Source organism: Dreissena polymorpha, chromosome 9, assembly GCF_020536995.1.
Source record: "Dreissena polymorpha isolate Duluth1 chromosome 9, UMN_Dpol_1.0, whole genome shotgun sequence".
Lineage (NCBI taxonomy): Eukaryota > Metazoa > Mollusca > Bivalvia > Myida > Dreissenidae > Dreissena > Dreissena polymorpha.
In genome coordinates this window covers 18,838,056-18,865,532 of record NC_068363.1, presented here as the reverse complement: position 1 = coordinate 18,865,532, position 27,477 = coordinate 18,838,056, and the positions used below count along the sequence as shown (strand labels likewise).

Sequence of the window (27,477 nt, the reverse complement as noted above, 5' to 3'; positions counted from 1 at the left end):
TTATAATTAATTCCACTTAATCTTCTTGTGCTTAAAACAAATATTTTAAAAAGGGAGACAACTCTGTCAATTCAACAAAAAAATTCATTTGCAGTTACTTCCCTTGACATGATAAACTATATAGTGTTCAAAACCTGTTATTACTATATAAATATAAGGAAAATGACCCCCTCCCCCAGCGGCCATGCTTTTTTACCGATCCAAACAGTTTTCGAACTCAACTGTCATATCCAAAAAACACATGTTCTGACCAAATTTCATGAACATTGGACCAAAAATGTGACTTCTAGAGTGTTCCCATGTTTTCACAAAATACATATAGAGAAAACTGCCCCGCCCCCTGGCGGCCATGTTTTTTTACGGATCTGGACCATTTTCGAACTCGTCCAAGAAATCAATAAAACCAATGTTTTGACCAACTTTCATGATGATTGGGCAAAAATTGTGACTTCCAGAGTGTTTACAAGGTTTCTCTAAAGCCAAATAAGGAAAACTGCCCGGCCCACTGGCAGCCATGTTTGTCAACACACAGGAATCACTTTTGAACACAATCAAGATATCATTAAGACAAACATTTTGACAAAGTTACATGAAGATTGAATATAAAATGTGACTTCTACAGTGTTTACAAGGTTTTTCTTTTTTTTTACCTAGTGACCTAGTTTTTGACCGGGCACAACCCAGTTTCAAACTCGGCCGAGATTTTATTGGGGCAAAGCTTTTGACCAAGTTTCATGAAGATGGGACAAGAAATGTGGCCTCTAGAGTGTTTACGAGCAAATGTTTACGGACGGACGGACATACGACGGACAAAGACCAGTCAGAAAAGCTCACCTGATACAAAATAAAATTATAGTCAAATATACTATGTTTTAAAATTGTAATGTAAAGTGTAATATGCATACATTGTTGTTTAAGCGATACTATTTTACTACAATACATGAATATAACTCAATGTATTGTAAAACACAAAGTTGCAAATAAGTTTTAAACTTTATTTTCAAGAATCGTAACTTTTTGCTTACCAGCCAATATTACAATAAATATATATTTGGAGGTAAAAAATCTCGACTTAAGACTGTTTTGTTTTACTGTAAATTTAATTATGTTGCAACTGATATTGTTAGGCCAAATAAAATTACTATTGCCTTCTGGTCAAGGACGCTTCTTAGTCATGCCTCAGCTGACTGGTGACACAATATGAGAAGTTGACTGTACAGACACATAAAACTGACATTTCATCTAATGCCATCCGTTAAACCTGCTGACATCAATTGGGATCAATTACTGTGTACGCTATCAAGAAGATTGATCACTTTCGCCAACAAACTAGCTATTTATAAGGTTTTATTATAATTCAAAAGACAACATAAACACTCATTTAAGAACACTAAACATTATGCTAGTCATTAACAAAGTACACACAAATATTGCCATAACACTCATATCTGTCCCTTCACATTTGTAACTAAAGAATTTTAAGGTTTGTAAATATATCCATAACAATTTAAAGACATCATCATCTGAACAATAAAACAACCTAAGACATCTTGCCCCACTATTCTACAAAATGCTGCAATGTATGTTTCACCTAATTTAATGACAATGAAGACATGTTTGAAGCTGAAATTCTGTATCTGTAGATGTTCGATAGATAGTTATATGCAAAATTAAACCTGAACATTTGTGTCTTGTTCTGAGAAAACTGCACTTTAATGCTTGTGCGTAAAGTGCCGTCCCAGATTAGCCTGTGCAGTCCGCACAGGGACGACACTTTCCGCTTTTATGGTATTTTTAGTTTGAAGGAAGTCCCTTCTTACCGAAAATGAAGTTCAAGTGTCGTCCCTGATTAGTCTGTGCGGACTACACAGGCTTATCTGGGACGGCACTTTACGCACATGCATTATACCCAGTTTTGTCAGAACAAAACACATTAAGGTTATAGCCAGAAACATCCTCATGTCACAATAGTACAAGTTCATCATTTTACTTGTTAATTTATTTAACTATGCACTTCTAAGTCTGCATAAAAGCTCCCCATTAGCACACAAATTTCAACACAAATTCTTGATCAAAATTCGTGAGCAAAAACTGTTTTCCTATTTTTAGTAACAGACAAGCTCACCTTTATCCGACTGGCCCCTGATCCAATCCCAAGGTCAGTCTGCATGTATGGTAACTACAAACCGTATGGCAGCACAATAACTCGAAGCAAAATCAGGTGATAGAGCGCGTTTATGAACAGAAATTGTAATATTGACTGACCCGACTGGCAACAAATGCAAAACCCAGATAGGTCTGTATTGAAACAAAATTACAGCAAACTACCACAATGCAAACTAGTTATTGAAAAAAAAGTTTCCATTTTTCGGTACAGTAACCTTGGCCACATCGGCCCATAAATGCAAGCCCATGCTAGATCAGCATGTAAGCTACCTACACAAAAGTTCTTAAAAATATCTCCATCCTTACTGAAGTTGTATAAGAAAATAATCTTAAAATATTTTTAGCCAAAGCGACCATTAATAGTGCGTAAAAAGATAATCATTTGTAAACAAGCAACTTCTAGGACTAAGTGTCAAATAATGTATTAAATTGATATATTAAAAAGATCTAAATATAAAGAACTAAAAAACTAAACAAGATGGCCAAGATGGCCCTAGTTCGCTCACCTGAGAGGAGTCGGTTCATTCAATCTTTGCCAAATGTCAAACTTGACCAAGATATTGTCCAGACAAACATCCTGGTCAAGTTACATCATTATTTCATCTGCGAGTCATGATCAATATACCTATGAAGTTTCATGATCATGGGCGTAAGCATTCTTGAGTTATTATCCAGAAACCATTTTTCCAAGTTGAGTCACCGTGACCTTGACAGCCATTGTGTGAATACGTTATTTAGCAATGTGACCTTGATCTTTGACCTAGTGACCTGATAATCAATAGGGGTCATCTGCGAGTCATGATCAATATACCTATGAAGTTTCATGAATCTAGGCATAAGCCTTCTTGAGTAATCATCCAGAAACCATTTTACTATTTCAGGTCACCATGACCTTGACCTTTGACTTAGTGACCTGAAAATCAATAGGGGTCATCTGCGAGTCATGATCAATGTACCTATGAAGTTTCATGATCCTAGGCATAAGCGTTCTTGAGTTATCATCCAGAAACCATTTTACAATTTCAGGTCATCGTGACCTTGACCTTTGACGTAGTGTCCTGAAAATGAATAGGGGTCATCTTCGAGTCATGATCAATGTACCTATGAAGTTTCATGATCCTAGGCATAAGCGTTCTTGAGTTATCATCTGGAAACCATTTTACTATTTCTGGTCACCATGACCTTGACCTTTGACCTAGTGACCTGAAAATCAATAGGGGTCATCTACAAGACATGATCAATGTACCTATTAGGCTTCATGATCCTAGGCCAAAGCGTTCTTGAGTTATCATCCGGAAACCATTTTACTATTTTGGGTCATCGTGACCTTGACCTTTGACCTAGTGACCTGAAAATCAATAGGGGTCATCTACGAATTATGATCAATGTACCTATGAAGTTTCATGATCCTAGGCATAAGCGTTCTTCAGTTATCATCCAGAAACCATTTTACTATTTTGGGTCATCGTGACCTTGATCTTTGACCTAGTGACCTGAAAATCAATAGGGGTTATCTGCGAGTCATGATCAATGTAGCTATGAAGTTTCATGATCCTAGGCATAAGCGTTCTTGAGTTATCATCCTGAAACCATTTTACTGCTTTGGGTCACCGTGACCTTGACCTTTGACCTAGTGACCTGAAAATCAATAGGTGTCATCTGCGAGTCATGATCAATGTATCTATGAAGTTTCATGATCCTAGGCATAAGTGTTCTTGAGTTATCATCCGGAAACCATTTTTCTTTTTCGGGTCATCGTGACCTTGACCTTTGACCTTGTGACCTAAAAATCAATAGGAGTCATCTGCGAGTCATGATTAATGTACCTATGAAGTTTCATGATCCTTGGCATAAGCGCTCATGAGTTATCATCCGGAAACCATCTGGTGGACGGACGGACCGACATGAGCAAAACAATATACCCCCTCTTCTTCGAAAGGTGGGGTGGGGGTGCATAATGAGAAAACTGCCCCTCTCCCAGCAGCCATGTTATTCAACTGACCGGAACCATTTTTGAACTCAAATCTCGTATGAAGAAAACAAATGTTCTCAGCAAATTTCATGAAAATTGGGCCAAAAATGTGACTTCTACTGTGTTCACATGTTTTCACAATATACATATAGAGAAAAATGCCCCGCCCACTGGCGGCCATGTTTTTTCACCAATCCCGACCATTTTCAAACTCGTCCGAGATATCAATAAAACCAATGTTTTGACCAACTTTCATGATGATTGGGCAAAAATTGTGACTTCTAGAGTGTTTACAAGGTTTCTTTATAGCCAAATAGGGAAAACTGCCACTATATACATAAAGAGAAAAATGCCCAACCCACTGGCGGCCATGTTTTTTCACCGATCTCGACCATTTTCGAACTCGTCTGAGACATCAATTGAACCAATGTTTTGACCAACTTTCATGATGATTGGGCAAAAATTGTGACTTCTAGAGTGTTTACAAGGTTTCTCTATAGCCAAATAAGGAAAACTGCCCCGCCCACGGGGGCCATGTATTTCAACGAATCGGAACCACTTTTGAACTCAACCAAGATATCATTTGGACAAACATTTTGACAAAGTTACATGAAGATTGGGCATGAAATGTGACTTCTACAGTGTTTACAAGGTTTTTCTTTTTTTTGACCTAGTGACCTAGTTTTTGACCCGGCACAACCCAGTTTCGAACTCGGCCGAGATTTCATTGGGACAAAGCTTCTGACCAAGTTTCATGAAGATAGGACAAGAAATGTGGCCTCTAGAGTGTTTACGAGCAAATGTTTACGGACGGACGGACGGACGAACATACGACGTACAAAGACCGGTCACAAAAGCTCACCTGAGCAATATGGTGAGCTAAAAAACTAAAATAAACAAGAGCACCGCATAGCAGGTGCCAACGCGCGGCTCCAGGTGCAGTTTTTAATAAATGAAAGCTTGTCAGAAGATATTTTTTATATATATTAAAGGTCACAGTGAATTTGACCTTTGATCTAGTGACCCAAAAAATGGGTGTGGCGTGTAGATCTCATAAAGGTGCAGCTACATATGAAGTGTGGAAACACTTTGATTTTAGAGCCAATGTTAAGGTTTTAGCACTACGCGAACAGTGGACGAGCTGGTGATGACAATACCTCAGGTTTTCTCTGAAAACAGCTGAGCTAATAAAAAGAAGACCTTCAATGTTCTTGGCCTATCGGAGTGGCAGAATACCTGTTTCCTTGCATAAGCCTATATTTTGGTTGACAGGGACTGTCAGATTACCGTTAATGTTGAGCCCTTCAACCTAACCTAAATTTAACCTTGCTTTTCAAACCCTAAACAATTTTACAAGTACAAAATGGGTCATTATCCTGCTAAAAAGCTAGTCCCAGTTATAGTTCTTGGTCAGTGAATATTCATTAATACCCAGAACACATATGTAAAGTTTAATTTTAATATCTGTATGTCTTGAAATATGGAGTAGTTGTACACAAACATTAACCAGAATTGTTTACATACCAAACGACAATTACTTCTGCTAAAATGCAGGTTAGGGTATGAAACTTGGTCAGTGACGTACAACATTACCAAAAAAATCTTTAAAGTGTCAAATTAATACCTCTTTCCCACATTAGAAGCAACGTGCAAATGGCTTTGCAAACAGCATAAAACCAGAACAGCCTGCGAGTAACTCTCAGTCTGTTCAGGTTTTATGCTGTTTGCTGCTCCTCAGTATCAAAGGGTTGGAAATGAAGCCTTTAAAACTTGAATTAAGTAAGAACCGTCTTTAAATAAATTTAACTTTCTATGGGAATGCAAATGCTTACAAATGCGTATCTAAGTGGTAAAGGGATACATACAGAAGACACAGTGATGTGGAGATATTGCAGGTTTATCTTATGAAGAGCTGTACATGGAGAATGACACCAGCAAATGGGTAAATAGTGTAGCTAAGACTATTCCGTAAATGGTCAAGATAAAAGTATAAACCCGTAACAATTTATTAAAACTGCATGAACCTTAATAAATGACCTGTATTGTGTGCAAATGGATTGCAGTGTTAGATTGCCTTTGTTTTTTGTGTGAAAAATCTTTAATTTCACATAAACTTTTTTTAAAGAAAGACGATCAGAACACTTATTATAATTAGGATTTCATAACAGAAACCATCAGACATAAATAAAAAATAAATAAAGAGTATTAAAACAAATAGACTAACGTGTAGAAACAGAGATAATGTATGTCTGCGTCTATTTATGTAATGTCAAACATGATTGTGCCCATAGTTTCTATTGAACTGTTACAATCTTAACCCAATGGCATGTGTATTAAGCCATAACATATGACAGAAACCACATCATTTGAAGTTGAACTGCACTTTGAGGAGGTATTTCATCCTGATCTGCCTGGTGTCATACACTATGAACTCATTGTAGTTGAGTGTGTACCCACTGGGGTTCTTCACTCCCGTGTTCTTGGGCTTACCCCAGGGCACTAAGGCTCCTTCAGGCCTAAAAAGAGGAAATGGATGACATGCTCATATATGATATGATGTTAATGAAATTATAGTTGTTTATTCAACTCATACAGAAGGCTGTTAATTTTATTAAGGGATTGATTTTTCTGAACTCAGCTGAGATGTTAATACATAACTTCAGACAACCAACATACTTTGACATGTTTACATATCAACAGCTGCATAGAAAAATTAGTAATAATGCCCTTATACATACAAAGAAGTATCAACATTATTAAAAAATATATATATAAATCTAGGTATCTTAGCAATAATGGAAATACTTTTCTATAGCAATCAGTTTATCATTCTTAATAATAGAACCTATAAGATAAAACAATTATCAAACTTACAACTTAAAACACAGAGTGCAGACACAAAATCCATTATTGTAACTTATTTAATAAATATCACATACGTTTTAGTGGTGTGGCTAGGGTCTGGTCCGATGCTTCCTGCTCCCTTCACACTGTGCTTCCCAGCAGGCAACTTGTGAGCGCTGTAATCCGCCGCCAGCAGGTCATTTGTGTTGCCAAGGGCAACCTGGAAGACAAATAGAGATTATTACATATTGATTTAGCCAGGCAAATAGTAGCAAATCAAGATAAATTTCTCTTTATACAAAACTAATTATACTATTCTGTTCATCCCACTATTTCGATGATGTTCATCCTTCCTTTTAAATACTAAACCCTTCATAAATACCCAATAAAAGACCTTTACAACATAAACTGTCAAAATAAACACCAAAACGGACGCAATTGTACTGAACATGTATGTGTATAGATTCCCATTCAACATGTGGAAATATATCTATGATTATCTCAAGGGGCGTTATTTTCAATGTAATTGTAAAGATTGTGATAAAATATAATCTATGGTTGACAAATTAACATGTGTGACATATAAACCATAAACGCCCTAATATAAAACAAGTTTATACCAATGTTTAACCTGCACAATTTTTCCAGAAAGTAAAATGGTCAGTTTAGTTTTAATTTTCAAGTGAAAATCTTGCCTAATAATAACAACTGAAATGTTTTTAGACAACAAAATATTTAGGACTTTAAGAGTCTACATAATACATAATAGTATCAAAGCAATAATTATCTCACAGTTTCATCTTATTCATGCACTCACAGTTTTATCATATTCAAATGAACAAGAGCACAGCAAAAATAAACTTACATCACACAGTAACAGTAGTCCAACATTTTTGGTTTTTGTAGCGAAGCAGTAATTGGCACTTTTGCTGGACATATCTGCAAAGTACACTCCTTTCCCGAACTGTTAACATAGAATTTTTAAATGTATACAGGTGTATTTGGTTACTCAAAAAATGTATGACCAGTTAAGATAACCACCTTTTAAGTATAAACATCAATAAAATTCAAGCGCTTAGTTCATAGATTTTTGTATTTTGGACACATGTAATTAAATTAATAAGCTAACAAATATGTAATGTTTTTAATAGTACACTCAATCTTGTGCTTGCGACCACTTGAATGAAAGGGACTTTTGTCTTATGCGACCACTTTGAATCCCGCCCGAGCGTTTTTACTATATTTTCATATTGTATAAGCGACTTATGTCTTAAATGACCAGCGACCGTTGATTTTAGTGTATTTTGATGTCCAAGTCTTGAATTAAGCGACCACTTTGAGGTAAAAGTGTTAAATCTGTTGACCGTTCAGGGACAAATCAGTATTTATTGTTTATCTAAGCCGATAAAATGAACGATTACACCTTTGTTTTGATTTCGTGTTAATGCTGACTGTGCATCAATTTTGGTGTTGAATAATACAGTGAGGTATTGCCAACAGTCTACGGGTTAAAGAGTTTACTATCTGTGACGTAAAGTGACAAACTTGATCGCGGATTTTATTACAGGAACAATGCGCCGACGCCAGAAACATTTTCAAGGTGTTCTCGAGAAGTGTGAAAAATAAACTAATAATCTGTAACACGTGTCGAAATCTGTTCATTAAACAAGAGCACCGCATAACGGGTGCCACACTCCGCTGCGGGTGCAGTTTTGAATAAATGAAAGCTTGTCAGAATTTTTTTTTATTTTTAGAGGTCACAGTGACCTTGACATTTGACCTAGTGACCCAAAAATGGGTGTGCGGGTAGAACTCATCAAGGTGCAGCTACATATGAAGTTTGAAAGTTGTAGGTTGAAGCACTTTGATTTTAGAGCAAATGTTTAAAACCTTAACAAAATGCGAGCTGGCTACGACAATACCTTGGGTTTTCTCCGAAAACAGCCGAGCTGAAAATTGTATTTGTTATTATGCTAATTAGTTTGTGTTAGCAAATTTTCCAATCAGGCCTGTTTATTTAGTTTATTTAGTGACCCATATTTGAACTTGACCTACATATTATCTAGACACAACTTCTGACCAAATTTGGTGAAGATCAGATGAAAACTACTTCAATTAGAGAGCGGACAGCATGCTAAATGCTTGAAATGCACTAAGTGACCTCGTGATCTAGTTTTTGACCCAGCATGACCCATATTTGAACTTGACCTAGATATTGTCTAGACACAACTTCTGACCAAGTATGGTGATTATCGGATGAAAACTACTTCTATTACAGAGCGGACACCATGCTAAATGCTTGAAATGCATTAAGTGACCCCGTGACCGGGTTTTTGACCCCGCATGATCCATATTCAAACTTGACCTAGATATAGTCCAGATACAACTTCTGACCAAGTTTGGTGAAGATCGGATAAATAATACTTCAATTAGAGAAGGACACCATGCTAAATGCTTGAAATACACTAAGTGACCATGTGACCTAGTTTTTGATCCCGCATGACCCATATTCGAACTTGACCTAGATATTGTCTAGATAAAACTTCTGACCAAGTTTGGTGAAAAAAGGTCGGATAAAAACTATTTGAATTAGAGAGCGGACACTGCTGCTGTGGGCGCCGCCCACCCGCCACCAAGGTGAAACTATAATGTGTCTCGTTTTTTTAAAACGGGCGTATAAAAATGTGTCCCAGCAATGGAAGCTGCTGCTAAATGTCACTGCCCATGGACAGACAATACCTGGAATGTGAACAATAAATCAACTAGGCCAACATTTGCAGCACATCCATCCTTCGAGAGAACACCTTTAATGAATAGAAAAATGTGAGATTCCTACCATGTATCCTGTGACGGGAGCCTCTGGGGGCGCTATCCTCAGTCCCTGGCTGAGAATCCCCACCCAGTTGGTGAGCCGGGAGCCATGCCATAGCAGCAGCCTACAACACAAGGGCATGAAATGAGACAATGGTCAGAGCCGGGGCCATGCCATAGCAGCAGCCTAAAACACAAGGGCATGAAATGAGACAATGGTCAGAGCCGGGAGCCATGCCATAGCAGCAGCCTACAATACAAGGGCATGAAATGAGACAATGGTCAGAGCCGGGGGCCATGCCATAGCAGCAGCCTAAAACACAATGGCATACAATGATACAACTGTCTCGTATTCAGTAAACTATTAGATTTTGCAGTTTACTTTTGTACTTTGATATGTTTTAGTTGAGCATTTTAATATATTGATTCATATTATATATTGATATCCTAATAAAGTGCATTGATATGGCTGTATAAAAATTTTGTTTTTCTATCCCAATACAAATTTACCATTTTTATTTTGTGGTTAAATATTCAGGTACCAGTATTTGGATTTCCGAGAATACAACTGTGATATCCCAGCTGGCCTAGGTAGTATTAGGATTAAACTCTCTGATTATGCGTTAAACTAGGTAATCATAGATAGCCCAACTATGTTTTTATTGTGGTTGTAGTAACAATATTCCTTTTTTTTCCCATTCCATTACTTTCAACAATTTAAGAATGCCTGGGAATTTGTGAAAACAATATTTTCACACTGATAAAAATTATAGACAAACAAGACTATTGTCAAGCAATATGGTCCCCTACCTGTGAAACTCCACAGTTTTCAGCAATATTTCTAGTCTATTTGTTGCCATAGCAACCAGAATTCTTGATGTAGGAACAAAATGAAATGGCATGCATAATCTCAATATTGCCATCTAACCATGTTTCAAGTTTCATGAAAAAAATATGAAGAACTTTTTAATTTATCGCAGGATCCAGAAAATTGTGACAGACTCACACACAGAGCGCAAACAGTAAGTCCCCTCCGGTTTCACCGGTAGGGGACAAAAAGTATTATTTACTTTAATGTTTCAGGCATGGTATAATTAACAAATTCTTAACTTTTTTAGTAAATTAAGTAAAATACAATCTTAGTGTAATACATATTATGAGGGTGTATTAAAATTGAAATAATTGTAAATTAAGTATAATTAAAATTGGAATAATTTGAAAATTAAGTATCATTTTTTTATCCCATTTTCAACGCGACATTGACGGTATAACACCTTATGGAATATACTAGCCTGTACATGTATTCAACACTGTGGAATATACCTGTCACGTGCACAGGGCACGTGCACAGACTACTTTTTACTTTACCACTGAATGATTTTTCATAATTAATAAAGTCGAGAAAACTTTAGCTTCAAAATTATACCACCTTCAATCTTTAAATCTAGTCATATGACATAATTTTTTGCCATCCGTATAATGAATCAGCTGATTGATGGCGTCATAAAATGACACTTATTGCGTCATTTTCCAAAAAAAAATTGACCATTTATTATAAACGTGACTTATTTCATATGTACATGTACTGTATATGGACATACGATATTTGAATTGTTTATTAGTCACATTTTCCTTATTTCGTGTAATGTGCATTGTTTATAATCCATGCATATACTTTTGACATTTAAGAATGTACAACAAGCCATACAAATATCGCACAACTCATAAATAATCTGCAATATTTGCTATCCGATTTAATTCACGTTAAGCATAGAGCTGTGTAAAGTATAAGATGGTAAAAATAGCACCACACTGGAATTCGGAACGTCCCATTTTGTACACGGGTATTATCCATTAATTTATTTGTTGTGTAATGGAATGTTTTCCATTCTTTGTGTATTTATATATTAAATTATGTTCTTGTACACAATAAGGGCATTTATCATAGACAAATAACATTGTGCAAGTTTAAACATAATTATGTTTGTATGCAGAAATCTGCAAATGCATCCGAGTTTACCAACGGCTATTATTTGATAAACTGCTCCGGTTCATTTTAACAGCAGTAATTTTCATAGAGTACATGACGTAGCGTGTGACGAATAAGAAAGTTGAACGAATTCATTTGAAAATAGTGATAGGATGGCATAAGGGTCTTTATTTGACTATGCTAAAATAATTATTAAAGACCCTAGACGCAAAATCGCCAATTATTGAGTTAAATGGATTATTAGATGGATTTAAAAGGATAATTAAAGGTAAGATACTAGTTTGAACGTGTTTTGGTTTTTGTTTGTACTTTGTCGTTCCCTGTTCTCGGGGAAATGATTTTAACATGCATTGGATCACACTAGGCATACCCATAACATTATATGAACAAGAGCACCGCCTTGCGGGTGCAGACCGCTCATCTATTTTCTTTTTAAAGGTGAAGGGACTCTCAATTTCAATCACAAAGGATGGTGGGGTGGAGCGAAGAGGGGTGAATAGTGTGGGGATGTGGACATTTATAACATTATCTTCCAAAAATGCGGGAAAAAAAATGCAAAAAAAAATTCATTTCTTTTTGGGCGGGGATGGGGGGGGGGGTATAGTGTGAGGGTGTGGTGGTCATTTGTGAGATGATCTTAAAAAAAAATAGTGGGGTGGGGGGAGGGGATTCTTGGGTGCGCTGGTTTGACGGTATTTCAAAAATAAAATAATAAAAATAACAAGGGCTGTTTGTAAAACATGCATGCCCCCCCCATATGGGCTGTCCGTTGTAGTGGCAGCCATTGTGTGAATACGATTTTTGTCACTGTGACCTTGACCTTTGACCTAGTGACCTCAAAATCAATAGGGGTCATCTGCAAGTCATGATCAATCTACCCATGAAGTTTCATGATCCTAGGCATATGCGTTCTTGAGTTATCATTCAAAAACCATTTTACTATTTCTGGTCACCATGACCTTGACCTTTGACCTAGTGACCTCAAAATCAATAGGGGTCATCTGCGAGTCATGATCAATGTACCTATGAAGTTTCATGATCCTAGGCCCAAGCGTTCTTGAGTTATCGTCTTACAACCACCTGGTGGACGGACCGACAGACCGACCGACAGACCGACATGAGCAAAGCAATATACCCCCTCTTCTTCGAAGGGGGGCATAAATATTTGTGTTTTTCACCCGTTTCAAAAAAAAAAAATTGGGGGGGGGGGGGTAAAGAGTGAGGGTGTGGTGGTCATTTGCGAGATGATCTGAAAAAAAATTAAGGGGGGAGGGGGGAGGGCACGGGGGATGGTTTGGGTGGAGTCTATTGTGGTATGTCAGGTAAGAGTAGTCTTGTCAAAGTATCAATAAAATCTAATCATAAACAAGGGCTGTTTGTAAAACATGCATGCCCCCCATATGGGCTGTCCATTGTAGTGGCAGCCATTGTGTGAATACGATTTTTGTCACTGTGACCTTGACCTATTGACCTGAAAATCAATAAGGGTCATCTGCGAGTCACGATCAATGTACCTATGAAATTTCATGATCCTAGGCGTATGCGTTCTTGAGTTATCATCCGAAAACCATTTTACTATTTCCGGTCACCGTGACCTTGACCTTTGACCTAGTGACCTCAAAATCAATAGGGGTCATCTGCGAGTCATGATCAATCTACCCATGAAGTTACATGATCCTAGGCGTATGCGTTCTTGAGTTATCACCCGGAAACCATTTTACTATTTCGGGTCACCGTGACCTTGACCTTTGACCTAGTGACCTCAAAATCAATAGGGGTCATCTGCGAGTCATGATCAATCTACCCATGAAGTTTCATGATCCTAGGTGTATGCATTCTTGAGTTATCATCCGGAAACCATTTTACTATTTCGGCTCACTGTGACCTTGACCTTTGACCTAGTGACCTCAAAATCAATAGGGGTCATCTGCAAGTCATGATCAATGTACCTATGAAGTTTCATGATCCTAGCCCCAAGCGTTCTTGAGTTATCATCCGGAAACCACATGGTGAACGAACCAACCGACAGACCGACCGACCGACATGTGCAAAGCAATATACCCCTTTGAAGGGGGGCATAATAAAGAAGTTATGGCAATTTTAGCAAATTTTAATAATTTGACCTTGAGAGTCAAGGTCATTCAAAGGTCAAGGTAAAATTCAACTTGCCAGGTACAGTAACCTCATGATGGCAATTTTAGCAAAATTTAATAATTTGACCTTGAGAGTCAAGGTCATTCAAAGGTCAAGGTAAAATTCAACTTGCCAGGTACAGCAACCTCATGATAGCATGAAAGTATTTAAAGTTTGAAAGCAATAGCCTTGATACTTTAGAAGTAAAGTGGATCGAAACACAAAATTTAACCATATATTCAAAGTAAGTAAGCCAAAAAAGGGCCATAATTCCGTAAAAATGACAACCAGAGTTATGCAGCTTGTCCTTTTACTGTCCCCTTATGATAGTTTGCGAGTGTTCCTAGTATGAAAGCAATATCTATGATACTTTAGGGGTTAAGTGGACCAAAACACAACACTTAACCAAATTTTCAATTTTCTAAGTATAAAGGGCCCATAATTCCGTCCAAATGCCAGTCAGAGTTACATAACTTTGCCTGCACAGTCCCCATATGATAGTTAATAAGTGTTGCAAGTATGAAAGCAATAGCTTTGATACTGTAGGAATAAAGTGGACCTAAACACAAAACTTAACCAAATTTTCAATTTTCTAAGTATAAAAAGGGAACATAATTCTGTCAAAATGCCAGTCAGAGTTACATTACTTTGCCTGCACAGTCCCCTTATGATAGTTAGTAAGTGTTGCAAGTATGAAAGCAATAGCTTTGATACTTAAGGAATAAAATGGACCTAAACACAAAACTTAACCAAAATTTTCAATTTTCTAAGTATAAAAAGGGCACATAATTATGTCAAAATGCACACCAGAGTTATCTAACTTTGCCTGCCCAGTCCCCTCAATATAGTAAGTAAGTGTACCAAGTTTGAATGCAATAGCATTGATACTTTCTGAGAAAAGTGGACCTAAACGCAAAACTTAACCGGACGCCAACGCCAAGGTGATGACAATAGCTCATAATTTTTTTCAAAAAATAGATGAGCTAAAAAAAACCACGTTCTGCGCGTCCTTAAATTCGTCGTCCAAAGTCGGAAAACGTATTGCCCTGCATATTTTGTCAAATTAAGTGTCAGTCGCTGCAAGTGTATGTTTACTCGTCGATAGTGTACATGTAGAATCTATGTTGACATCGACATCATTCTGTCAGGAGCAATCGCCGCCATATTGGATTTTGATCATTTTCTTTCGAAAATAAAATGAATTATATTAAAGTAAAATCTTCTTTTCGCGGTCGTAATGTGTTACAATTCGCATGCTGCGTAAAATTGAATCAAGGCATATGGTGATATTTTTACTAGTTTTACAGTTTGTGTGTGAATTTTTTAAAGACTATTTTGTGTACCAAAACAAATACATTTATATCACTACGCATGGTTAAATTCGTTAGAGTTTAAGCGATTTTTAAGAATGAATTAAACTAATTGTTAGACTAAGGTTAGTTAAATGTCACGTTGAAAAAAATCAATTGGGATAAATAGAATACTAGAATTAGCGTTGAATACAGAGAAGTTTATGTTGCTCGGCTCGAACACCGAAAGCGCTTGCCAAGGCTCGCGCTCCCAGCGTTCTAAGCCTCGCAACATAAACTTCTCTGTATTCAACGCTAACCTAGTATTCTCTATATCTTCATATATATTGCAGTTTAAAATTTTAAAAGTAAAAAATAACACAAATGTACATAAAAACAAGAGATGTGTTTGTCAGAAACACAATGCCCCCTAAAGCACTGCTTTTTTGTTGAACTTTGACCTTGAAGGATGACCTTGACCTTTCACCACTTAAAATGTGCAGCTCCATGAGATACACATGCATGCCAAATATCAAGTTGCTATCTTCAATATTCCAAAAGTTATTCAATATTGCAAAACTTTAACCTAAAACTTTAACCTAGGTTAAAGTTTTGGGACAGAATGACAGACAGACAGACAAACAGAATGACAGACAGGCCAAAAACAATATACCCCCGATCATTCGATCCGGGGGCATAAAAAATGAATGGCCAAGTGATTTTTCATGTTTTTATCAAACTTGAGTGACTTCTTGACTGTTGATGGTGAAGTTGCATACAACAATAAGCAAAAATCGAAACTTTTTTTAGTTTCATACATAGAATTTATAAGCTAACACTTGTTAAAAAAAACAAGAGATGTGTTTGTCAAAAACACAATGCCCCCGTTTGCACCGCTTGGAAATAAAATTTCAATATATCATTTGGCAGGTTTAGAAATTAGCTCCCTTTTAAAGCTTATTACAGTCCACTCTCGTTATCTCGAAGTCGGCGGGAACAAGAAAAAATATCGAGATAACGAGAGTTCGAGATATTGATAAGGCGTTTTCAAAGAAAAAATGAGACGAACATTTAGCTTGTTTTTAACATCTAAATACCTGCTAAGTGGTCTAACTAAAGCAGTCACCGTGTGGCATTATACTCTCTACCTGATATATACGCGTTTTTACGAGGCACGATTAATTTTGCTATTTTAATGCTTAAAATGTCGTTTTAAGTATAACAGAATTGCAGGAACACATGCGGTTATAATTTTTCTAAACTGTCGAGTAAACATCCGGTAATTTTGCTATTTAAAGTTTTGATGCAATCGAGGTCCAATTTAGATGAGGGTTTTCCATCTGAACATGCGTAAATCACGTTCCGGAATACTGAACTTTACATGTACATTTTGAAGTTTGAAATGCAAAGTTCAATCGATTATTAGTAAAAATATAACTCAGTGCATTTTGAAATGTTGTTTGTTAAAACAATTAGTATTTCGGCCTTTCGACATGCTTTGTATTAATTGCAGTTAATTGATGTTAAAGTGACTGTAAAAGTGACAGGCCTTACTCAAGTGTGTACGGCTAACGACATTACACACGTTTGATTATTGATGCAATTAACGGATCAATTTCCTACCGCACAGTATCGGGAGCAGCCAGGCGAAGCGGGATGGTGAAGTATCAAAGAAAAAAATTCTCACCTTTTGCCGACACTGGAACAGTTATTCGCACTATGAGATAAACCACAGTAAATGCATGTAAAATCGGAACTCGGGACAAAATTTTATATCAACATAACAAATTATGCGACATAACGAAAATCGAGATATGCAATGTTTATTTATATAGATAAAGAAGGAAAAAAGTTGGGACATTGAGCTTTCTTTGACATATCGAGAATAGTGAGATATCCGATGTCGAGATAACGAGAGTGAACTGTACATCCCTTGGATTGTATTTTTTGACTTTTGACCTTGAAGGATGACATTGACCTTGACCTTTCACCGCTCAAAATGTGCAGATTCATGAGATGCACATGCATGCCAAATGTCAAGTTGCTTTCTTCAATATTGCAAAAGTTATCGCAAAACTTTAACCAAGGTTAAAGTTTTGGGACAGAATGACAGACAGACAGGCCAAAAACAATATGCCCCCTATCGTTCGATCTGGGGGCACAAAAATGATTTGATAGTGCTTTTTTTATTGTTGTCGTTTTAAAGTCACATTAAATTTTTGGTCTAACGTCATCTTTTTTCCATTTGTGACTCATTCTGTTTTGTTGTCGACAACAACTGACTCAGTGTTATTGCCTAAGTAGTACACAGTGGGTAGTGTCTCTAAAGAAGTAAATCACAACCAGTCAAATTTATGTTATTATGATCGTTCACAATAGACCAGTTTCACAATACTACTGCTGTTGCTATTTTTAAATATCACGTGACGCGTCGAATTTCAGAGTGAGGCTGAACGTGTATATATCTTTGGCGGAGCATATCGATGAATGTAAACCAGTAGATTTTTACTAATTACATTCAGAATTTTCATGAGCACTGACACTGGTTACAATTAGGGCAAATAAATGCAAACATGGATGTGTTGTTTAGTCAATAAATTGATGAGGGGATATGAAATAAACATTCTCACATCCAAGTAATATTTCAAAGCCATAGTATATAGTACCACTAGTGTATACGTGTATATACATTTTATTTAATCTTGATTCAAATTCAAGATACCCATTGTCATCAGAGCAAATGTGATCTGAAGTATAAACATTGATAATTGCACAAAACAAACATATACACAAGTCGTATAATACAAAAGGTTTTTATATAACTTAAATTCTCAAAGGTATTTTTGTTGGTCTGTAATATTTTTCACCAACGATTGAACGTCTAAAATGTGTGTACACTCAATCATACAAAAAGGCAATAGAAATTGCAAAGCACATGAACTATTTAAATGTTGTGTCATTTTTTGTTTAACTTTAATTTATGTTCTTTTACAGTGAAAGACAATATTGAAGAATTCTTTTATACATGTGAAAAAAGAACGTGGAGCAAACTGAACTATCTATGCATGCACCTTGATTTCTCTTAAAACGTGACTATGAGTTATAAATATATGTCACATCATGCCATAAATTTCTCTTGTGTGTGTGTGTGTGTCTTTATTATTCGGAAACATTCTTTAACCCCGGTGTGGTCAATGATAATGCTTGTTTTAATTGTTTTCTTCCATGCACTAACGAACACTCTTTATTAGACTATGTAATTACTGAGTTTTATTTTAGCGGTACCCGCTAAATAGGTTTCATGTTAAGCATAAAAGCTAATAAATAAAATTCTTTCAAAAGGAAAATCGTTGCTACGCTAATTTTTACAAGGCGGACATTAGTTCAATACGTTGTTTTAACTACCTGGACATTCATTCCGGACCACACTATTTAGACATCCCGGAAAATCGTTCCAATATTATTTTGACAGACCGGATGTTATATACTCCTACATAGTTTTAACGCCCTGATTTCTGTAACATTTTGGCAATTTACAAATCTCAGTGTAAGTCGATATATTCGATTATTTTTTAATGTTATCAGTCTCATCATCACGTTAAAATCTTACAACAATATAAAGTATAACACAAAATATGAGAAAATTATTTTTTTAACTATATTAATGACGACATATTAAAATACCGGATAAAATGTCCAGAGTGCCGTATTATTGTGACAAAAATGTGATAATACTGACCAGGATAGCAATTATTCTGGAACGAATCTCCGGGCTGTCCAAATACCGAAGGAACAAATGTCCGGGCTTTCAAAATTATGAAGGAATCATTATCCGCGTTGTCAAAACAACGAAGGCACTAATGTTCAGGTTGTCAAAAAACATAGGAGCAAATGTCCACCTGTGTGAAAAATAGGCTAGGACGAATGTCCAGCATTCACTGTTTTATTATGATTAAACCGGCTAATATCTATACAGTATTTAGTTTGAGTATACGGCGTTACATTAGTTTTATAAATGACTACGTTATACTTCTACCACGATAAGATATTGGGGTACCAAACATGGTGTTCAATGACCAGGCATCTACCACGGGTGGCTTTTGACACCATGCTGTTATTTAGTATTTGTCGGCACAGTATCTGATCATAACGAGATAATGGATTTATCCGGAACACAGGGGCTATTTAACCACAGATGTATCAATAATCAAGATAGATCTTTTTTCAAACAGCGCGATAAAAAAGCTCTAACAAAGCGTGTTAAAGTGTGAAAAAATGGCGAAAAACAAGTACTTTTATCAAGACAATTTATTTAACCTATTGACACTTATAAGGTGAATTACATATATATAACTTATTTTGACAATGTCATATTGTGATTTCTAGGTCGTTACATCGCCGAATGTTCAAAAGAATGAAAGGTTGCAATCAGATGCGGCGTTGCGCGGGAGTATTGGAAATTTATACAAGTTCAGCCTGGTTCTGGAGTTCTGTGAGTCACGTGACTTTGCGCTCTTATCAATTTTGGCCTATTGTGAAAAGGGTCTATTAATTAATTGGCATGATTTGATAAAACATGAAAATGTTCTCATACAATTTATTGTCAGACAATTTCGCTTTTTTGTAGCACTAAGTATAGGTTAAGTGGCCAGACGATACTTTGCCAGGTATATGAATAAAATAAGCAAATTTGTTGAACCCACGCCAACAATAAATTTTGTGACAGACGCATGGACAGACGGACAGACCGACTGACAGACAACGCCGATTCTATATCCCTCGGCCTTTAGCTCTGGATAAAACCTAGCAGAAGACATACATGAAAGAGTGTTAATATGCCATAATTGATTCAATTTCAGATCATCAACAAATTGTCTACAACTACAGTACCTGTTTCCAACGTCATTGAACTGTTTTGCCTCCCCATGCTTGTCTAGACAAAACATGTCAAGTATTTTCATACTGTATTGGTTGTGTGTAGTCGCATGGGTGTTCTGAAGGTACTGGTTTATCATCTGTGGAGATAATCAAATCATTCATCTGTCATTTATAAGAATTTTCTATAAAACGATAAAAATAAATAACGATTAATATTAATAAGTAATAAAACAACTAACATTCTAATGGTACAAGTGCATCGCATAACAGGTGCCAACGTTCGGCTGCCGGTGCAGTTTTGAATAAATGAAAGCTTGTCAGACATTTTTTTTTTTTTTTTAGAAATCTCAGTGATCTTGACCTTTGACCTAGTGACCCCTAGTGTGGCGTTTAGAAATCATCAAGGTGCATCCACATATGAAGTTTCAAAGTTGTGGGTGGAAGCACTTTGATTTTTGAGCCAATGTAAAGGTTTTAGCATGACGCCAGCGGACGGCGGATGACGAGCTGGCTATGACAATACCTGGGGTTTTCTCCAAAAACAGCCGAGCTAAAAAATTAACAAATTAAAAAAATAAAATTTTTAGGAAAAATAGGCAACATGTTCCCGAGTATACAATGGTGTTTAATAACACTACAGAGGCAAGCAGAAATCAAAACATTGCTTTTGGATGGCTAAGAATACAATGAACTTTTGACAATCCACAATTGCCAAATATATTAAATATTGAACAGTGCGATAATTTGTTTACACATTTTAACATGTTAAATGTTTGCCTAGGTTTAATGACAGGCTAGTAACAGCATTGCTTACCGTATATTCTTCTGATGTTGCATCAACCGGTTCCATATCACACTTCAGGGCATGGTAGTGTCGATCAACGGGGTTCTCTGACATGTCCCCTTCCTTCAACATCTTGATGGCAATCTCTATGTCATCCAAGGCCTGTCAAACATAGGAGATGCTGCAGTTTTTGCTTAATTGAACCCCATTTACTTGTGTGGGATTACATTGAGAGCCTCTGACCTATAGAGACCCTCTAAAGTTTACTTCCTGAAATATTGAGTCACACAAAACATCTCCAGGTGGCAAAATGAGTCGAGACCTTAAGGTTGCAAGACTGACAGCCTATCCAATAAACCATACTGACATATGTTGGAAGATGATTGGCTTACAAAAATAATTCATGCCATGACGGATAAAATGGATGAGAGAATTGTGTATTCATATCTTTAAAGTTTCACATTCCAATGTTTTTAGTGAATTTATACTCATATTTGAGGCTCTATATTGTTTATACATAAAAGTCTACTCAGAATACAATATCAAGACACAGATGGACTTTCAACATAAAATAAACACGCTGTTCATTTATAATCTGTGTTCTTATGTTACAGCTACAATTAACACCTTACCTTAACTATCAAAGTCAAGATTCTTTGACAGTGTATAAAAAGTCCATTTTATGAAGACTTTTGAATATTGGATTAATATTTAAGTCTAGATATCCAAAATATCTCTTGATGTAAACGCAATCAAATAGTATTGAATGCTTGAATACCTAGGCCATTTAGCATCAATTTAAAGATGGTGGTCATTTACATGTATATGAAGAACAGGAATGTGCATACGCCACATTTACATCTCGATATGATGACATAATTGAAGTTTCAATCAAAGTATTGTGGAATAAGTTTGCTACACAAGCTTACAACATTTTCTCAAGAGTGCCTGACAAACCAAGAGTGATTATAACATCCATTACTCTGTTTGAATTGTTTAAGAAAGCCAAAACAATGTTATTCCAGATCTACTCATGCTGGACCATCTTACTTCCAGGAGAGCTATTTTGTTCTTCACTTCCTGCTTTGTGGTGATTTTTGTTGGAGGTCTCATACTGAAAGAATACAACAGACTCAGTTTCAGCATCACAGAACAATATGGAGGGGGCAATGTGGATATTATTGAGCATACACATTGCTGGTGAGTTTATATAAATTGGCAAGTTTTGGCTAACACAATGATTCACTTTTATATTAAAATCTAACAAGAGCACCGCATAACGGATGCCAACGCTCGGCTATGGAAGCAGTTTTGAATAAATGAAAGCTTGTCAGATTTTTTTTAGAGGTCACAGTGACCTTTGACCTAATGACCCAAAAATGGGTGTGGCATGTAGAACTCATCAAGGTGCATCTACATATAAAGTTTCAATGTTGTAGGTGGAAGCACTTTGATTTTAGAGCCAATGTTTAGGTTTTATCATGGCGGATGGCAGACGACGAGCTGGCTATGACAAAACCTCGGGTTTTCTCCGAAAACAGCCGAGCTAAAAATTGACACATTGACATTATTGTTACCATTTTTTTGTAGAAAATATTCTATTTTTACATACTTAATTGATGCAACCTATTTAACTATAAAGCCATAATAAGGAAAACAAGACGAAATTTTATACCAAATCAACAACAAGAGGGCCAAGAAGGCCCTAGTTCGCTCACCTGAGAGGAGTCGGTTCATTTAATCTTTACCAAACGTCAAACTTGACCTAGATATTGTCCAGACAAAAATCCTGGTCAAGTTTCATCATAATTGAACCAAAACTCTGGCGTATGAAGTTTTTTGTTTTTGTCAGATTTTACCTGGTGACCTATATTTTGAGTTGACCCCCCCTTACCAAACATCAAACTTTGCTTACAAAAATAAATATTTTGACCAAGATTTATAAAATCTGAAACAAAATTGTGACCTCTAGAGTGTTTACAAGGATTTTGTATAATATAATGAAAATTTGGACAATCTAAGGGCAATAATTATGGCATTAATTATGTGATTTTGCTCATTATCAAACTTGACTGAGATCTTTCAGCAACTTTTATAAAGAATGCTTGAGAATTGTTAATGCTAGAGTGTTTACAAACCAAATGTGGACAAACAGACGGCGGACAACGACCAATCCTAAAACCTCACCTGAGCAATCAGGTGAGCTAAAAAGTGTGTTTCACCGATCTGAGCCATCGTCCAACTTGTCTGAGAAATCAATAAAACCAATGTATTGACTAAGTTTCGCGATGGTTAGGCAAAAAATGAGACTTCTATAGTGTTAGATCACAAGGTTTCTCTCTAGTCAAATAAGGAAAACTGCCCCCCCCTGGCTGCCATGTTTTTTGACCGATCGGGACCATTTGCCAACTCATTTGAGATATATATAAAACCAATCATTTCACCAAGTTTCATGATGATTGGGCAAAAAATGTGACTTCTAAAGTGTTCACAAGCTTTTTTTACTATATAAATATAAGAAAACTGCCCCCCGGCAGCCATGTTATTCAAAGGACCGGAACCATTTTTGAACTCAACTCTCATATCAAGAAAACAAATGTTCTGACCAAATTTCATGAAAATTGGGCCAAAAATGTGACTTCTAGAGTGTTCACATGTTTTCACTATATACATATAGAGAAAAATGCCCCGCCCACTGGCGGCCATGTTTTTTCACCAATCTGGACCATTTTCGACTCGTCTCAATAAAACCAATGTTTTGTCCAACTTTCATGATGATTGGGCAAAAATTGTGACTTCTAGTGTGTTTACAAGGTTTCTCTATAGCCAAAACTGCATCTCCCACTGGCATTTGTCTTTGGGACAAATCTTCTGACCAAGTTTCATGAAGATCGGACAAAAAATGTGGCCTCTAGAGTGTTTACAAGTTATCTCTATAGCCAAATAAGAAAAACTGCCACTCCCACTGCTGGCCATGTTTTTCAACAGACCAGAACCACTTTTGAACTCAACCATTATATCATTAAGACAAACATTTTGACAAAGTTTCATGAAGATTGGGCATGAAATGTGACTTCTACAGTGTTTACAAGGTTTTTCTTTTTTTTTACCTAGTGACCTAGTTTTTGACCCAGCATGACCCAGTTTCGAACTCGACCGAGATATCATTGGGACAAAGCTTCTGACCAAATTTCATGAAGATCGGAAAAGAAATGTGCCCTCTAGAAAATACACTGTATTATTATGAAAACATTAATAGTCAAAGGGGAGTAACTACTGTAAACTTAAATGCAATATTAAGAAGAGTTGTCTCGCATGTAACATGACCTTAGTTCATGATTGTTTACAAGCCTTTTTACTAAATAAATATAAGGAAAACTGCCTGTCCCCCTGGCAACCATGTTTTTCAACGGACCGGAACCATTTTCGAACTCAACTCTCATATCAAGGAAACAAATGTTCTGACCAAATTTCATGAAAATTGGGCCAAAAATGTGACTTCTAGAGTGTTCACAGTGATTTTTTTTGCTCAAATTTACAGCCGAATTTCGGCTGCTTCCCAATCGCAAAAATACACGTTTTTTCCCAAAATTCTGACCAAAATTTCCCCAAAAAAGCCCAACTTCCAAAAAAAAAAAAAAAAAAAAAAAATTTTTTTTTTTTTTTTTTTTTAGAAAGAAGTCTCATATAACTTAATTATGATTTCTTAAATCTAGGTCTCAACTTTATTTTTTAAACCTCTTACAAAATATATAACTTGAATTTAGTCATTTTTGTCCATATATCATTCCCAAACTTGCCACTTTTATTGATTAAAGAAAAAAAACAATTTGACCAGACTCCTTTTCTAGAAAACTCCCTGAACATGCACTTAAAAACAATATCACTTCTGTTACTTATAAACCTATTTATAATGGTTAATTTTTCCCAATATCATGGTTTATCGCGCTATTTTTCCCAATTTCACGGTTTATCGCGCTAATTTTCCCAATTCAAACGGCACAGGCTGTAACAAATTAAAGCAAAAAAAATCACTGGTTCACATGTTTTCACTATATACATAATAGAGAAAAATGCCCCGCCCACTGGCTGCCATGTTTTTTCACCAATCTGGACCCTTTTTCGAACTCGTCCGAGAAATTAATAAAACCAATCTTTTGACCAACTTTTATGATGATTAGGCAAAAATTGTGACTTCTAGAGTGTTTAAAAGGTTTCTCTATAGCCAAATAAGGAAAACTGCCCCGCCCACTGGTGGCCATGTTTTTCAACGGACCGGAACCACTTTTGATCTCAACCTCTCATTAAGACAAAAATTTTGACAAAATTACATTAAGATTGGGCATGAAATGTGACTTCTACAGTGTTTACAAGTTTTTTCCTTTTTTGACCTAGTGACCTAGTTTTTGACCCGGCACGACCCAGTTTCTAACTCGATCGAGATTTTATTGGGACGAAGCTTCTGACCAAGTTTCATGAAGATCGGACAATAAATGTGGCTTCTAGAGTGTTTACGAACAAATGTGGACAAACGGACAGACAACAGACAAAGACCGGTCATAAAAGCTCACCTGAGCAATCAGGTGAGCTAAAAACAAAAACTTAACAAGGGCTGATTGTAAAACACGCATGCCTCCATAATGGGCTGTCAGTTGTAGAGGCTTCAGGTCACTGTGACCTTGAACTTTGACCAAGAGTCCTGACCAATCTTTCCTGACCTAACCCTAAGCATTCGTGAGTTATCATCCGGAAACCATTTAACTGTTTCAAGTCACTGTGACCTTGACCTTTGACCTAGTGACCTGAAAATAAATAGGGGTCATCTGCCAGTCATGATCAATGTACCTATGAAGTTTCATGATCCTAGGCGTAAGCGTTCTTGAGTTATTATCCTGAAACCATTATACTGTTTCGAGTCACTGTGACCTTCACCTTTGACCTAGTGACCTGAAAATCAATAGTGGTCATCTGCCAGTCATGATCAATGTACTTATGAAGTGTCATGATCCTAGGCAAAAGCGTTCTTGAGTTATCATCCAGAAATCATTATACTGTTTTGAGTCACTGTGACCTTCACCTTTGACCTAGTGACCTGAAAATCAATAGGGGTCATCTGCCAGTCATGATTAATGTACCTATGAAGTTTCATGATCCTAGGCATGAGCATTCTTGAGTTATCATCCGGAAACCATTATACTGTTTCGAGTCACTGTGACCTTGACCTTTTACCTAGTGACCTGAACATCAATAGGGGTCATCTGTCAGTCATGATCAATGTACATATGAAGTTTCATGATCCTAGGTGTAAGCGTTCTTGAGTCATCATCCCGAAACCATTTTACTGTTTCGAGTCACTGTGACCTTGACCTTTGACCTAATGACCTGAAAATCTATAGCGGTCATCCGCCAGTCATGATCAATGTACCTATTAAGTTTCATGATCCTAGGCCTAAGCGTTCTTGAGTTATCCATTTGGTGAACGGACCGACTGACCGACCGACAGACCGACGTGCAAAACAATATACCCCCTTTTCTTTGAAGGGGGGCGTAAATATACACAAACAAATACCCAAAATCATGAGGAATCCTAGTATAGAACTCATCACAAGCCTGTGTGAGGGCTGAGCCAAAGTCCTTCTTCTCTACGCAGGCATCAATCTTCTTAAGTGCGGCATATCCAGCCTTGATCTGGTCCTTGGTGAGCTTGCCCAGTGGGGCCTTCTTGGCATCGTACTGCATCTCCAGCACAGCCTCCTCCATCGTCTTGATGTCACAGATCAGGTCTATCAGGGACTGAGAAAAAAGAGATCAGGTCTATCATGGACTGAGAAAAGAAAGATAAGGTCTATCAGGGACTGAGAAAAGAGAGATCAGGTCTATCAGGGAATGAGAGAAGAGAGATCAGGTCTATCAGGGACTGAGAAAAGAGAGATCATGTCTATCAGGGACTGAGAAAAGAGAGATCATGTATATCACGGACTGAAAAAAGAAAGATCATGTCTATCAGGGACTGAGAAAAGAAAGATCATGTTTATCAGGGACTGAGAAAAGAGAGATCAGGTCTATCAGGGACTGAGAAAAGAGAGATCAGGTCTAAAAGGGACTGAGAAAAGAGAGATCAGGTCTATCAGGGACTGAGAAAAGAGAGATCAGGTCCATCAGGGACTGAGAAAAGAAAGATCATGTCTATCAGAGACTGAGGAAAGAGAGATCATGTCTATCATGGACTGAGAAAAGAGAGATCAGGTCTATCAGAGACTGAGATAGGAGAGATCAGGTCTATCAAAGACTGAGAAAAGAGAGATCAGGTCTATCAGGGACTGAGAAAAGAGAGATCATATCTATCTGGGACTGAAAAAAGAGAGATCAGATCTATCAGGGACTAAAAAAAGAGAAATTAGGTCTATCAAGAGACTGACAAAAGAGAGATTAGGTCTATCAGGGACTGAAAAAAAAGAGATTATGTCTATAAGGGACTGAGAAAAGAGAGATCAGGTCTAACAGGGACTGAGAAAAGAGAGATCATGTCTATCAGGGTCTGAGAAAAGAGAGATCATGTCTATCAGGGACTGAGGAAAGAGAGATCATGTCTATCAGGGAATGAGTAAAG

The 27,477-nt window shown here is 36.8% G+C and overlaps 1 protein-coding gene across 2 annotated transcripts in view; it reads right to left on the bottom strand.

Moving 5' to 3' along the window:
• The window catches only part of LOC127844148 (poly [ADP-ribose] polymerase 2-like), a 56,801-nt gene that overhangs the window by 4,745 nt on the left and 24,579 nt on the right, over window positions 1-27,477 (bottom strand). Inside the window, exons 10-17 of one of the 2 annotated variants that reach the window (XR_008032582.1) lie at window positions 26,437-26,660; window positions 21,918-21,981; window positions 20,898-21,029; window positions 20,096-20,220; window positions 9,819-9,918; window positions 7,848-7,946; window positions 7,078-7,202; window positions 3,950-6,654 (exon numbers count right to left, since the gene is read on the bottom strand). Coding sequence is in view for 1 of the 2 variants with exons in the window: in XM_052374160.1 (XP_052230120.1) it covers window positions 6,501-6,654; window positions 7,078-7,202; window positions 7,848-7,946; window positions 9,819-9,918; window positions 20,096-20,220; window positions 20,898-21,029; window positions 21,918-21,981; window positions 26,437-26,660 (1,023 nt within the window). In the remaining variant the exon portion in view is untranslated. Of the gene's footprint in view, window positions 1-1,334; window positions 6,655-7,077; window positions 7,203-7,847; window positions 7,947-9,818; window positions 9,919-20,095; window positions 20,221-20,897; window positions 21,030-21,917; window positions 21,982-26,436; window positions 26,661-27,477 lie in introns of those variants that run through there. The other variant, XM_052374160.1, reaches the window with a different exon arrangement.